General features: G+C 46.2%; 1 protein-coding gene across 1 annotated transcript; it reads right to left on the bottom strand.

Moving 5' to 3' along the window:
- Positions 1-2,825: 2,825 nt before the first annotated feature.
- On the bottom strand, positions 2,826-4,281 carry LOC120840308 (cholecystokinin receptor type A-like). Its single transcript, XM_040210765.1, has 2 exons — positions 3,774-4,281; positions 2,826-2,905 (listed from the first exon to the last, which is right to left on the bottom strand). Exons 1-2 carry the CDS (start codon positions 4,279-4,281, stop codon positions 2,826-2,828), a joined length of 588 nt encoding a protein of 195 aa, XP_040066699.1.
- Between the last annotated feature and the right edge of the window lie 8,222 nt (positions 4,282-12,503).

The following is a 12,503-nucleotide window of genomic DNA, read 5'->3' as shown; positions in this document are numbered from 1 at the left end:
TTTCCACTTCAATGTCGGTGATTGCAAAATTGGCTGCATTTTACTGCATTGTTTCCAACGCAATTGCACCATTGGCAATCTTCGTCGCACTTTCACTCAAACTCATAATCTCTCAAGCTACTATCATATGCAGCATCCGTTCGCCGTTCAGCAATGTCAAAATCCGGCCCGTCGTATCCTCGTCGACATCATGGAAATCGTTCAAAGTTGCTAAGCTCGCTGTAATTTTTTAAGCTAGTCCTGTTCGGCAAGCGTGTCACTAATAGATTAAGGTCTTCCTTATCTAATTTTTTTTTATAAAAAATATTTTATTATTTTTTTTTGGCTCAACGTTTTTTTGGATAACTTATAAAAACGCTAACTTCCTTCACACACTTTGTGCCGATCATGCTACACTGGTCACTGCTATAAAGTTGTCAGTATTTGTTGTTATACGAGTATGTTTACGATGCCTTTTACTTAAGAAAGATAAGAGCAAAATGATTTCTTGCTTCATTATGTCCGTTGAAGAAACAGCATCTCTTAGGGTCCCCACTACCAACCACTTTTATTATAATTCCTCACTTACCAGTTAATGTTTTAATATAATATAATATTACGGCATCAAGTTAGAATAACATCAATATTTTATGTCCATAATCTATACCGATCTCTTATATTAGTAGAATTTTGGTCTTGTGAATAATAAAATGGATGTGACCCTTCCGACACTTGCGTTTGAACATCCCGAAGAAAAATAACTAATTTCTCAATCGGTCGATCTCGGTCAGTCAAAAGGCACACAGAAAACAAATACGGTACTCTGGAAACCCTTTCTAGCTCATTGTTGACAGATTAGGGAACCCGTTCGACTAATAGAGTTTCTTCATCCTTTGCACCGTTTACCATAATTAATAGCCAAACCCTTCCGATAGGCTAACCTGGCCGACTGCACAATAAGTGCCACCAATCCGAGACTAATCCCAAAATGTTCGTCACACAAAAGAGACACATCAGCGGCGGTGAACGTCAACTTGACGTTTTGTGCACATATCATGGTGACGTTTTTTTTCGTTTTTTTTTTATTGCTATTAAGCACTACAACATATGCCACGCTCCCGTCTTTTGTGCTTGGTGCAACCGACCAGAATAAAGCACACTTTCATTCTTCCACTTTTTACGCCGTCTCCAAACAATTACCCGCTCGACTATTTCACAACATAATCACGAACAACACGTAAAATATCATCAATCGCAGCCAGTCAGGATATACATGAATTTCATTGACGTCCCATCAGCCGTCGCTGCGGTGGCCTTGCTGCCCTTGCTGCTGAAGGCGGGAGTTCAGCAGTACACGTCTTTGCACCACTGAAATTGTTTTAACAACAAGTAGGAGTGACCACAGGCATGGTGCAATGAAGTGACGTGCAAGCCATGTACCAGGCGTTCCGGGAGGCTACGACATTTCAGCATTTTATATACACAAGCACAGATCTGACCTTGAGGAGGATCCTCCTGGAAGCCCAAAAAGTGGTAGCCGACGCGTCCCAAAGGCACTAGGCTTCTTCAGGCTGCAGAAGCCAAACTGCTAAATCGAAGCGTTACATCGCTGGATGTACGAGGCTCACAGGAGATTCCTTTTCAAGTTCTGTCAATCAGCTTTGACTAACCTTCGTTCCTTGACTTCGCCAACTGACACCTGCAATTGCACTTGTACTTAATAGCCGACAAACCGTTGTCATGCAAAATTGCATTAAAAATTATCAAACGTAAATTAAAACATATACGGGACTGAAATAATTGTGTTTGTTTTTGATGTAAAGTCATTTTTTGCAGTTAGATAAGCTTTTGTACTTCACGAAGAATTGAAAAAGGAGACCATGGGCTGAGAGACTGGGATCGTATTAGAACAAGTCCATAAAGAACATATGATCAATAAACTTTATGAAAAAAATAAGAATAAATAAGAAACATACAACCATGGGAAATAGGCCTTGATTTTGTGATAAGCTTGGTTCGCTCAATCCAGGCTTAATTCGATTGTTAAATCTTTTTTTTTTCCATTGCCTACACAGAAAATTAGTGTTCCGCAATTTTAAATCGTGTAATTGGCGTAAGGTGATGAATGTGTGGATTGCAATCGGTAAGCAAGTATTGCTTGCACAATCAGTAGAACACGTTATGAACAACACAGTTTCTTCATGACATCGCGCTTTTTGAGTCGTGGAACCAAGGAGTCCGTTGCCTCCCCGATAGAATAGTGACTAAGCAATATTTCTTTTTTCCCCGCCTGGGGACCTGAGATGCACCGTCGTCTTTCACAAAGGGCTGTGTTCGCTGGATAGGAGGTAATTATACAGGGTTTTCTACATATACGAGAAATCCAAGAACATTTCTTTCAGTGCATTTGATCTTCAGGCCCAGGCATTTGTAAATCTACTGATGTCAAATAATGTTGGTGTAAAACTGGGTGTCTCACTAACCGTTCTATCATGAAAAAACGCTGACACTTTAAGGCTCAAATAACGGCGGGGATGCGTGAGCAGAGTAGGCAGCGCTCTCTTAACAATTGAGCGCCGTTTACTTCCTGTCAGACTGGCAAGTCCGAACATAGCTTCGACACACATATACTAAATTATTTCTGCACTCATCTTAAAAAAAATGTTCGTGAGCACTTTGGTCTGACTGGATGGCTTCGCCGTCTACATGTATCGTTTTCCAAAATTCCGGCGAGCACGGATCATACCGGATAGATGACCCTTCGCACAGTCAGTTTACACGCAGACAGAAAAAAATCCTTAAAAAAAAAAAAGAAAAGAAAGGAAAACTGCTTCGCCGTGTTCTTGCTATGCGCTTGATTCTTCTTCACCAGCATCCTTACAAGGGGTCTGAACGGTGGTACTGTCAGCATCTGGTTCCTTCTGCGCTGCAATAAAATAAAATTAAGAAAACAGCACAATTATTTACCGTACCGAAATACAACACACCCCGCTGAAGTAATCATTTTGCTGTTCGCTCCCTTGGGAGAAGCTGCCTTCACACCGTGAATTTTGCGAGAATCACTATTCTGACTCCGTAGCTCGTACTTCGACGCGATGAACAAAAGCAATCAGAGACACGTCAACGCCGCTAAAAGCGGCTTCGACCGCCTTTCAGTGCCTATCGTTAGGCATAGTAATTCGTAGTATACAGAGGGTGGGAACGAGACTTATTGATTTCTACCGGAAATTGTTTTATTCTCACTTCTAGTTTTCTTTTGCCCTATTATAGCATACAGCTAAAGCTACGGGCCCCAAGTTCCATTTCCTAGCCAGTTGGAAACTGCGTGGGGTATTGTTCCGACTTGAAGATCCGCGCTCTTTTTTATACGTCTTTCAGGGCCACGGATCGCCGTGTTTCTATACTGCGTTTCACTCTACGTCCAACAGCAGTCAATGCTTTTATCCCATGGGGCCAATCGAGTATAGTCAAGAGTGCATCGTCACAGTGTCCACCATCTTTGGTGTTTGTTGTCCCCGGCAAAAGCAGTCACTGACAAAAAGCGCAGAATCACCACACGCCGCCGCGCATGTTTGTTTTAGCCGGTGATATAGAAATATCCGACTAGCGCAGTGACGATGCACTTTTTTTTCACTGCTTGATTGGCTCCTTTTAATAGCAGTTTCGAATTCGGTCGAACTTGGAGTGAAACGGAATAAAGCTGGCTCATGCTGGAACATGGCGGCCAGCAGGTTCGCTGAGACAAGGCATAACGCAGCTCTCAGCCGAACGTTTACTGCCGAAGAAAAACGCACCTTTTCTTTGGGATCCCATGTAGTTTAGAGCCGTCCCCGATGCTCCCGATGCAAAGTTGGACTTGGCCGAAGACTTCCTGCTGGCACCCGCTTCCCTGCGGCCGCATCCCTCGCGGCAGCCGGCGGCCGTCAAGAAGCCCTCTCTGAACTTTTGGTGCATAAAGCAGTAGGTGATGGGATTGGAGCAGGAGGACGCGTACGCCAGCAGCTGGACGACGCTGACGCCCGTGGGGCCCAGGGTGTCGTATACCGACTTGGGGTCGTACAGGGACCAGGTGTTGACCACGTAAAGTGGCGTCCAGCAGACGAAAAACTCGACCACGACCACGAAGAGCATCCGGATGACGCGGACCATGGCCGACTGGTTCTTCTCGGGGTTGCCGCCGCGAACCAGGACGGTGCCGCGCCCGATGCCGTTGGCCATACGGGTTGCGGTTCCCGTCTGGACCATCGGCTTGGCGGCAGTGCACTCGAAGCCGTTGGCCTTCTCACGGTACACAGCTTTCATGGGAATGCCTGCGGTAGCGATAAAAGAAAATGGGAGTTTTTTTAAATAGTGGCCGCATTAAATATCGAACATTCATGAAATCAAGAACAAGAATCCGTTTGCGTTTCAGTCCTCCTACCTTTACAGAAAAAAGCTGATGAAGACTCATGTTTGCTTTACTCCTCAACTTGACAGCAAAATGGGAAATCCTCGACATGACACAAAAACACGAAACAGAAATTTCTTGCAGCCGTGCGAGTGTCAGCTGTGTTAGCCATCTGTTTGCTTTGCGCCTGTTTCGATCGCCGAGAAATGTTGAGCCACAGCTAGCATGATCCAGACAACGCCTCCTGTTTAGACGCTTTGCACACGAGCCAGATTACAACCGTCCATTGCGGACCGTCTCTTCTCTCACTCGGATGCCGAGCCACTGAGCGGGTGTTGACGAGCCTCCACAAAGTTCAATGTTGGGGATGAGGACACAGTAGAATTTAAAATGGCAATAAGCTGCCCTGCTGTTGTAATGATGAAATGGATTAAACCTGATAGACCTATTGCTATATTACCCAAGCATCAAGAAGAATGCAGGGATTGGTGTTCCACGCGCCACACGTGCAGGCCTTAGCAGTAGTAACTTTTCTAAAGCAAATACCTAAAACAAAGGGCATCTTGCACGCGCGTTCGCAAACGCTTTATTTTGGTTATTTACTTCGAATTTTTTATACCGGGAAGGCGTGCGCGTGTGGCACGTGGAACACCAATCCCTGCATTCACCTTGAAGCTTGGGTAATATAATCCCTTTTCTCAAGGGCGCCGCCATCTTCAAGTGTCGTCACTTCCAGTATGGGCGAAAATATTGTTTCGCCGTCGCCACGCTAATAGAATATACTTATGATATAAGCGTAACGTTGCCTTTTTTCGTTTTGCCTCCCCTATCTTTTTTTGCTATCTTCAGTTTGAAATGTTTTATTATTTTTTCGACGCACCTACCGGATATCCCTTTCAGGTGGCTGGGGACGAGAGTACAAGAGAAAAGGTCTATAGCAAATGGTCTGTTAGAGGAAACAGAAACTGAACGTGGGTTATGTCGGCGCCCATTCACAGCTGCTGCAAAGCGTCTTTACTATATATGCCTTTCGAACGGAGGCAAATACAGTGGGGGCCGCCGCTCGAGAAGTTGCGCGGCGCCGCTGTTGCTTCAGGAAGGGGGCGACACCTTCGTTGGGGCACGACAGAGCCGTATACAGAAAGTTTGTTCATTGGAAAGGGCAGGCAATACCGGGGCGTGAATGAGACGCAGATAGAAGGTGTGACGTTCTCTCTTGGCCAACCAGAAGTGGAAAATTACCCCCTAGCGGTAATATCGAGAAATAATTTTAATAAGTGCGTAAGAGTTAAATGGATAAATTTTTTATGGCTGAAAATATAGTGCTCGTGATGTTTCGATTATGATAATGCAAAACGATGCAATATTCAAATGTTCCGCTCGAACCCTCTTTTGCTCGGCTGAAGTCTGACCGCTCGGATGGCATTTGCCCGGCCCTCGAAGCCTGGCGTACGGATCGCGTCGATCGTTCTCCTGGAATTTGATTTTGCATGACCGTGATCGAACAATCACGTGCATTATATTCTTAGTCACCAAGAGTTACTCTGACGCACTTATTATTTTTTGTTTCTCGCGACCACCGCCAGGACATTATTCGCAGCTTCTGACTGGCCACGTTCGAATCTGTGAAGAAGCCCTGGAACAAGCCGAGCCCTCCCTCGACCAATGACGGCTCCTCATTTGCCTCCTATGCTTCCCAATGAATGGCCAAACTCTCTAAATAGATCTATTGCTAAATTACCCAAGCATCAAAGAGAATGCAGAGAATGGTTTTCCGCGAGTCGCATGCGCACGCATTCCCCGTATAAAGGATTCGAAGTCACTAACCAAAAAATAAATTGTTACGAACCCGCGTGCAAGATGACATTTCTTTTGTGCTATTGCTTTAGAACAGTTACTGCTACAGACGCCAGCACGTGCTGCGCTTACATGGAACCATAGCCTTCTGTTTACTGACAAACCCGGGCAGATTGCCAGGAGACGCGGCCGCGGAAAGTGAAAAGGTAGAGCTGCAGAACAGCGGATGAGAGAAGAGCCTAGAAGAGCCATGTAATGGGCGCCCCGCTGCGGCAAGACGCACCGAAACACGCTTCTTCCGAGCGATGGAATGTTCGTTCGTGCTCCTCTCGTACCTCGCGCTACCGCTTCTTTTCTCATCGGGCTTGGAAACCATGTTTCGGGTCCTCGCTGCTGCAAAAACTTTGCGCTGAATACCAGGTTTTCCTAAAGTCCCTTGATAAAATTCACGCTTTCAAGTACCACCAACCATTATAGGGGAAACGCGCAAGTTACGTGCCTCGAGCGGAAACTCCGCCGCCATTCGCTTCCAAGGGCCACTCATTTCAGTGCTGCGCCGCCTTTTTCTTCCAAGGGCCGCTCTAGACACGGGCCTCGTGCACTGGCTCATTTGACAATACTTGCAAGACAAACGCGAACATATCGAGGGGATTTAGGTTCCGCGAGAAATGCTCTCTGCTACCAGTCTCTCGCGCTCCAAATCTGCGACCGGGCACTTTACGGCCCCGTCGTCAATCTGCCAGGCTTTGTGAGTATAGAGGAGGCTATGGTGGAGCGCCATTCCCTGCATTATCCTTGATGCTTGGGTAATCTATTTAAGAGAGATTCCATCTCAAACCATGGGGAGCGTTTGCAATGTAATGGCGGACACCTCCTGCAGCAATCGGTCACAAGTGTGCATACGCTGCGTTTTCGCGAGGCGAAAAGAAAAGTAGGAGAGAAGGCGGAGACGTTTTCAGACTACAACGCTTGATTGTCACCTGCTGCAGCTCGTATTGCGACCCATAAACCCCGTGACCATGATTGGGCAGTTGGAAACTCTCTAGGGTACAGGCATAGAGTAATATAGTAAACGTAGAGAGAGGACACAGAGGCCGATTCGCGGCCCAGATAGTGCGTTTAATTAATGCCCTCCACTCCGTGGCGCTTTTCTGTAATTTGGTTAAAATTCGTTAGAACTCTTTCCGTGAGAAGTATTCATTTTTGAAATTGTTATACCTTAGAATTATTCGAAGTACTTAAAACGACTAAATAGTTTTAATTTACTACGTCACGAATATCACGTGAGGAATGGCGCCTGCTACGGCCTGCCGTGTGCCTGCTTGCCTGCCCACCCTCGCCTCAGCATCATTCTGCATGGCCTCTGCTCGTCCGTGCGTCGTTCGTCCATGCCGTGCGTGCCGTCCGTTTGTACCTTCTGCTGCAGCATGTTCGGTCGGCTTTGCATCAAACAAGGTGACGCATGACAGCCCGCGTGCTCGCATGCTCGGCGTAAGTTTGTGGAGCCGAGCGGCTTGAGCTTCTCGCGCTGTTGTTTCCGTCGGGCTGTCGGGCTGCAATTGTGTGTGCACCTTGATTTTCGATGAGATTTTTTTGAAAGGGGACTTTACTTATGACTCTGCGAACGACATTGTCTATGGATTTACAGATGACAGTTTTGAACGGTGTTTCAGATAGATCCTTGGTTGTTGTGTTGTGCTCTCTGTAAAATCCAGGAGGTGGGTTCAGCCACTTGCATCCACTGTTGTGCTCACTTCAACACCGTTTTCTGCTATCCGCAGTCTCCTCATTTCTCTCATTGCGAGAGCTTAAAACTGGCTTTGGTCTGTGATCAGGGGGCTTCAAACGTAAGCTTGGCCAACCAACTTGGTGTGCCTGTGGTTAAGCCGTATTTCTTTATGCTGATAACGAATATGTTTACTTTATCTTTAATGTTCCGTACCTTATCAAAACAACCAGGAACAATCTTCAAGCACGCAAATTTTGCATTGAAAATGAGGTCATTGAGCGGTCCCATATTGTTAAACTTTATCGTTCTACCCATGAGATGAGGTTGCGATTGGCTGCGAAACTTACTGAGAGACAGATTTTTGAAAACCCTTTCAATAACATGAAAGTAAAACGTGCCGCACAGGTAATGAGTGCCTCAGTCTGTCTTGCAATCCTATTCATTGTTTATGCCAAGGAGCTTCCTGAGGGAGCCATGGCTACAGTCCATTTCTGCGATAGAATGGACAGCTTTCTAAATAGCTCAAATTCAAGAAGATAGGGCAGAAGTTGCATCATGCCATTCTGAAAGGAGAATCCGAGGTATTTGATTTCCTTCATCTGCAACTCGGATCGATTTCAGCATAGAAGTTCGAAAGTAGGATGCTGTCACAAACCATCATAGGGTGGCACGTTACTATAAAGAGTGTCGTCGTGCTCTGGGAGGAGCTTTCAAATAGCCATGACTTACTTACACGACGCATGCAGCAAGACCCACTTGAGAACATTTTTGGAGCTATATGACAAATGCAGGGCTGCAGTATATACCCAAAGGTGTATCAGTTCACCTCAGGACTGAAACAGATAGGTATAAAGGAATTGTTTAAACTGTCAGACAATGAAAACGTAGAGGATGACAAGGTTGACCTCATGAAGGAGTTGCCAATATTTTTGCATCATGAAAGTTTAATCGCAGACAATGTGGAATGTCTTGCAATTGATAACTTCCCGCCACTCTAGGATATTTCTGAGCTGACATCAGACATCAGGCTTAACATATTTGATGACCCATTAACTTGTTACATTAGGGGCTATTTGATCAAGCATTTCCTTTAACTGACAACCCATAGCTGTGGCGGTTCTCAGCCGCTGAGGGAAGAGTCTGGCAGCTTGGCCAGGCCTCACCAGTACTTACTTGTGCTTAAAGCATATCACGTGCCTGGAGAGCTCTTCGGGAATGTAATATACCATGCCAGGCTGCCTTTAATTTCATTCAGCAACTAGAAAATCGCTTTCTTGCCATAATAGAGAGCGTGGCCCATGTTTGAGGTGTGTGTGCTGTCTTGTATCGCACACTTTCAGGTCTGGGTAGTTTTGGCATTGCTCAAAGTGCCACAAATGGTTTTTAAAAATGTTTTGCAGAATACGCTTGTGTTGGCACAAAGTTTGGTTACACTCTTCAGTTGCCGTAAAGCAACTAGGCAAGTTTAACTGCTAAAAGTGTGTTAACGGAGGTGGTTGCCAAATCAGAAACAGAAAGTGCATATAAATTAAGTGGTGCAGCTTGGACTCGAAACATTTGTTTCCCTTATTTTCAGCAAATGTGTATCACGGCCCTTTTGCAAAAGTATTTATCCACTTTCTACAGAATTTCTATGGAAAATAGGGTATAGATGCTACAGATATTAGAAAGAAAATGTATCCACTTTTGTATCCACTGTCTATAGTTTTTAGCCGCTTTTTTTTCGAGCCATACTTTCTTTCTGATCAAATGTATTTCGAGAAGTGTTTAGGAACGTTGAATATTGTCTGATTCCCAATAGAGTTCTCAGTGTTTGGCATTGGCTCGCCCGCAGTGTGTTTCAGGCTATGCCAATTCGTATGTTTTATAATAGCCGGAAATTGGGAATTCGTACTCTTCGGTGTGTGCTTTGCGCTCTAATTATACTCTTATGACTGGTAATGACAGCGATATCTTATTTATTTCTGGACTTACTTCCCGAGCCCGAGTCGGCGTGAAAGCGAATGGACCATTCAGAATGTTCCCTGTGGAAAATGTTTGTTAACTTGGTTCCGCTAAAAATCTATTACGAAGTGTACGATATGCCGAACTCCTTTATATTCAGTTATTTTTGTGAGTATTGGTATATGTTTCTTAAAAAACATACAGAGCGTCTGAAGTAAATAATGTAAATACGGATGTGGTCCAATAAAATATTTTCGAACCACTTACTGTTGTTGACCCCAAAATGCTCCACCAGTCAGGAGTCAATGTGGAGGTTGTGTAACTCCAATGTTTTACAGTAGAAAACACAAACAAACATACGCATTTGTTTTGTGAATAGAACCCAGGGATCCTGGGTTCGAGCCCCACCCCTGCCCGTTTCGATCTGGATGAGCATCGTACCGGCGTGCGGTCGTGTATCACTACTGCGTGGTGCACGTTAAAGACCCCAGGCTAGCGGCTGTACCGCACTGGCTAAATTTCTCATCTACAGCTGGGAGACTCGTCGCCCCTGTGAGGCAGACCAAGTTCTAGGCTGTATAAACACACACACAACCCAATTTTTTTTTTGAAGTAGAAATTTTGTTTTTACACATTTTGCGCGGATTATATCGTAAAAATTAAAATAAAACTGCGTCAACATTAAAAAAAAAAAAAAGAAACAGCGGCTCCGGTTGCCGAAGAGCTCCCGAGAGCGGAGCAAGCGCTTCCGACTTAGTAGGAGACCAAATTGACGTTGATCTTGACGAGACACCTTTCACAACAGTGACATACCCCAAAAAGCACTCGAAAGGCATCCCCATCGTCTTCAAGTCGACGAAGGCACAGTCCTTCTGGACAGTGAACCCTAACCGAATCGCAAACGAAATCGTCACCACAGCACAAGAGAAAGTGAGCTCACATAAAATCACCAAAAATGGAAGCCTTGTGGTCAGTGTTGCTTTTTTGTCGTCGACGAATAAGCTTCTGCCCTTGAAAACTGTTGCTGGAATTTATGTCATGGCGAATGTGCCGCAGTCTTACTCAAAGAATCTGGGCCAGATAAAAAATGCCCCAAACGAGTACACAGATGAACAACTCCTGGAGTATCTCACTGACAAAGGGGTTACATCTGTCAAATGGCAAATTGCTTACGTACCTCAAGGCGACGGAAGTGTCGTCAAGCATCCACGGGGCAGTGTCATCTTACAATTTAGAGAAGACTGCCAAATGCCCGCACGCGTGTTCCTGGGATTCACCGGTCATCCGGTGGAAGAATACTTTGGACAGGTGGGACGCTGTTTCCGTTGCTAAAAGCATGGACAGGTGGGACGCTGTTTCCGCTGCTAATAGCATGGACACGTGGCTAATGCGTGTCGAGGATCACAGCGACGCAAGGTGTGCGCAGGCCTACATAACCACAAAGAATGCAGCTCCAGAAACCATCCCAATTGCGCAAACTGTGGTGGACCACGTGCTGCATCGTTTGCGGGTTGTGCGCGAAACCAAAATATAGGAGCATTACGTAAACACAAACTGATTCACGGCAAGACGACTGAGCATCATTCGCCACCACCAAATCCAGAGGCAGTGAGACCTGTGTCTCGGGCGCCTAACCCAATACAGACGAGATCACGAAATACCTACGCTGGAGCCATCGGAGCTGCCGGACCTGGGGCACCACCACCAGAGGCACCGCCGGCACCGCCCCCTTCCCCTCCCCCCCCCCACCGATACCACCACGACTTCCTCCACCAATTCCTCCACGCAAGTCAGCAATACGTGACTCAAGGCAGACGCCAACGCCTCTGACAGCAAGAAAAGTTGAGGGACAGACAGCACACACCAATCCATATTCAATGTCTCTCCGACGAAACACAACTGCCTGATCAGAAAAGCTGGAGAAGCTGCTGCTCTTGATTCTGTTTGTTGCATTGAAGGCAATTGTTAGAACACTACCGGAGGCTAGAGACCTTACTGAAGCGCAAATGCTACTTTCAATTGAGCATATCCTTGCACGTTCGAGTGCTCCGATTAACTCAAATTCTACAAATGAATGATGGGTACCTACAGGCCTTTTCGTTCCAATGGAACTGTCCTATGGAGCGAGCTGTCGTCATTAGGTTGAAGCGCGAAAACGGCACCTACTTCCCCCGATTCCAAAGGAGCGAAGTAATTAAAGCTGATGGATTTCGCCTTCGGTCCCATTGGCTGGCGCGCGTCGACGGGGCTCCGGTTGGCCGCTGCACTCGTCAGTTTCCACGACCGCTCACCCCATGGCGCTGCGTGTCCATAAGCGTGTCGTTAACACGGAGCGCCCAGGGTCAGCGTGCCCAACGCTGACCTTGGGCGCTCCTCATCATTTTTTTTTTCCTGTACGGTATTTGTTTGGCCACAATGGCGCACAATTGCGGCAAGCGCCGTGGCGCTGCACTTTCTACACGGCTTTATTGGTTCCATCGGATCCCAGAGACGGTCACTCTTGGAAATGGTGCGAAACGGGAGTCAAGTGCCCTGCACGCGTCGGCAAGGAACTTTCTGCTTATATGAGCTTCGGCGTCTGCGGCATCTCGACGTTTGCCACATCTGCCACATCATCCTTCATTTTCCGCGAAGGTGTGGAAACAGGGCTGCGCTGGAGTTGCTTGT

Source organism: Ixodes scapularis, unplaced genomic scaffold, assembly GCF_016920785.2.
Source record: "Ixodes scapularis isolate PalLabHiFi unplaced genomic scaffold, ASM1692078v2 PGA_scaffold13__105_contigs__length_92229423, whole genome shotgun sequence".
NCBI lineage: Eukaryota > Metazoa > Arthropoda > Arachnida > Ixodida > Ixodidae > Ixodes > Ixodes scapularis.
This window is presented reverse-complemented; position numbering and strand designations above follow the sequence as displayed.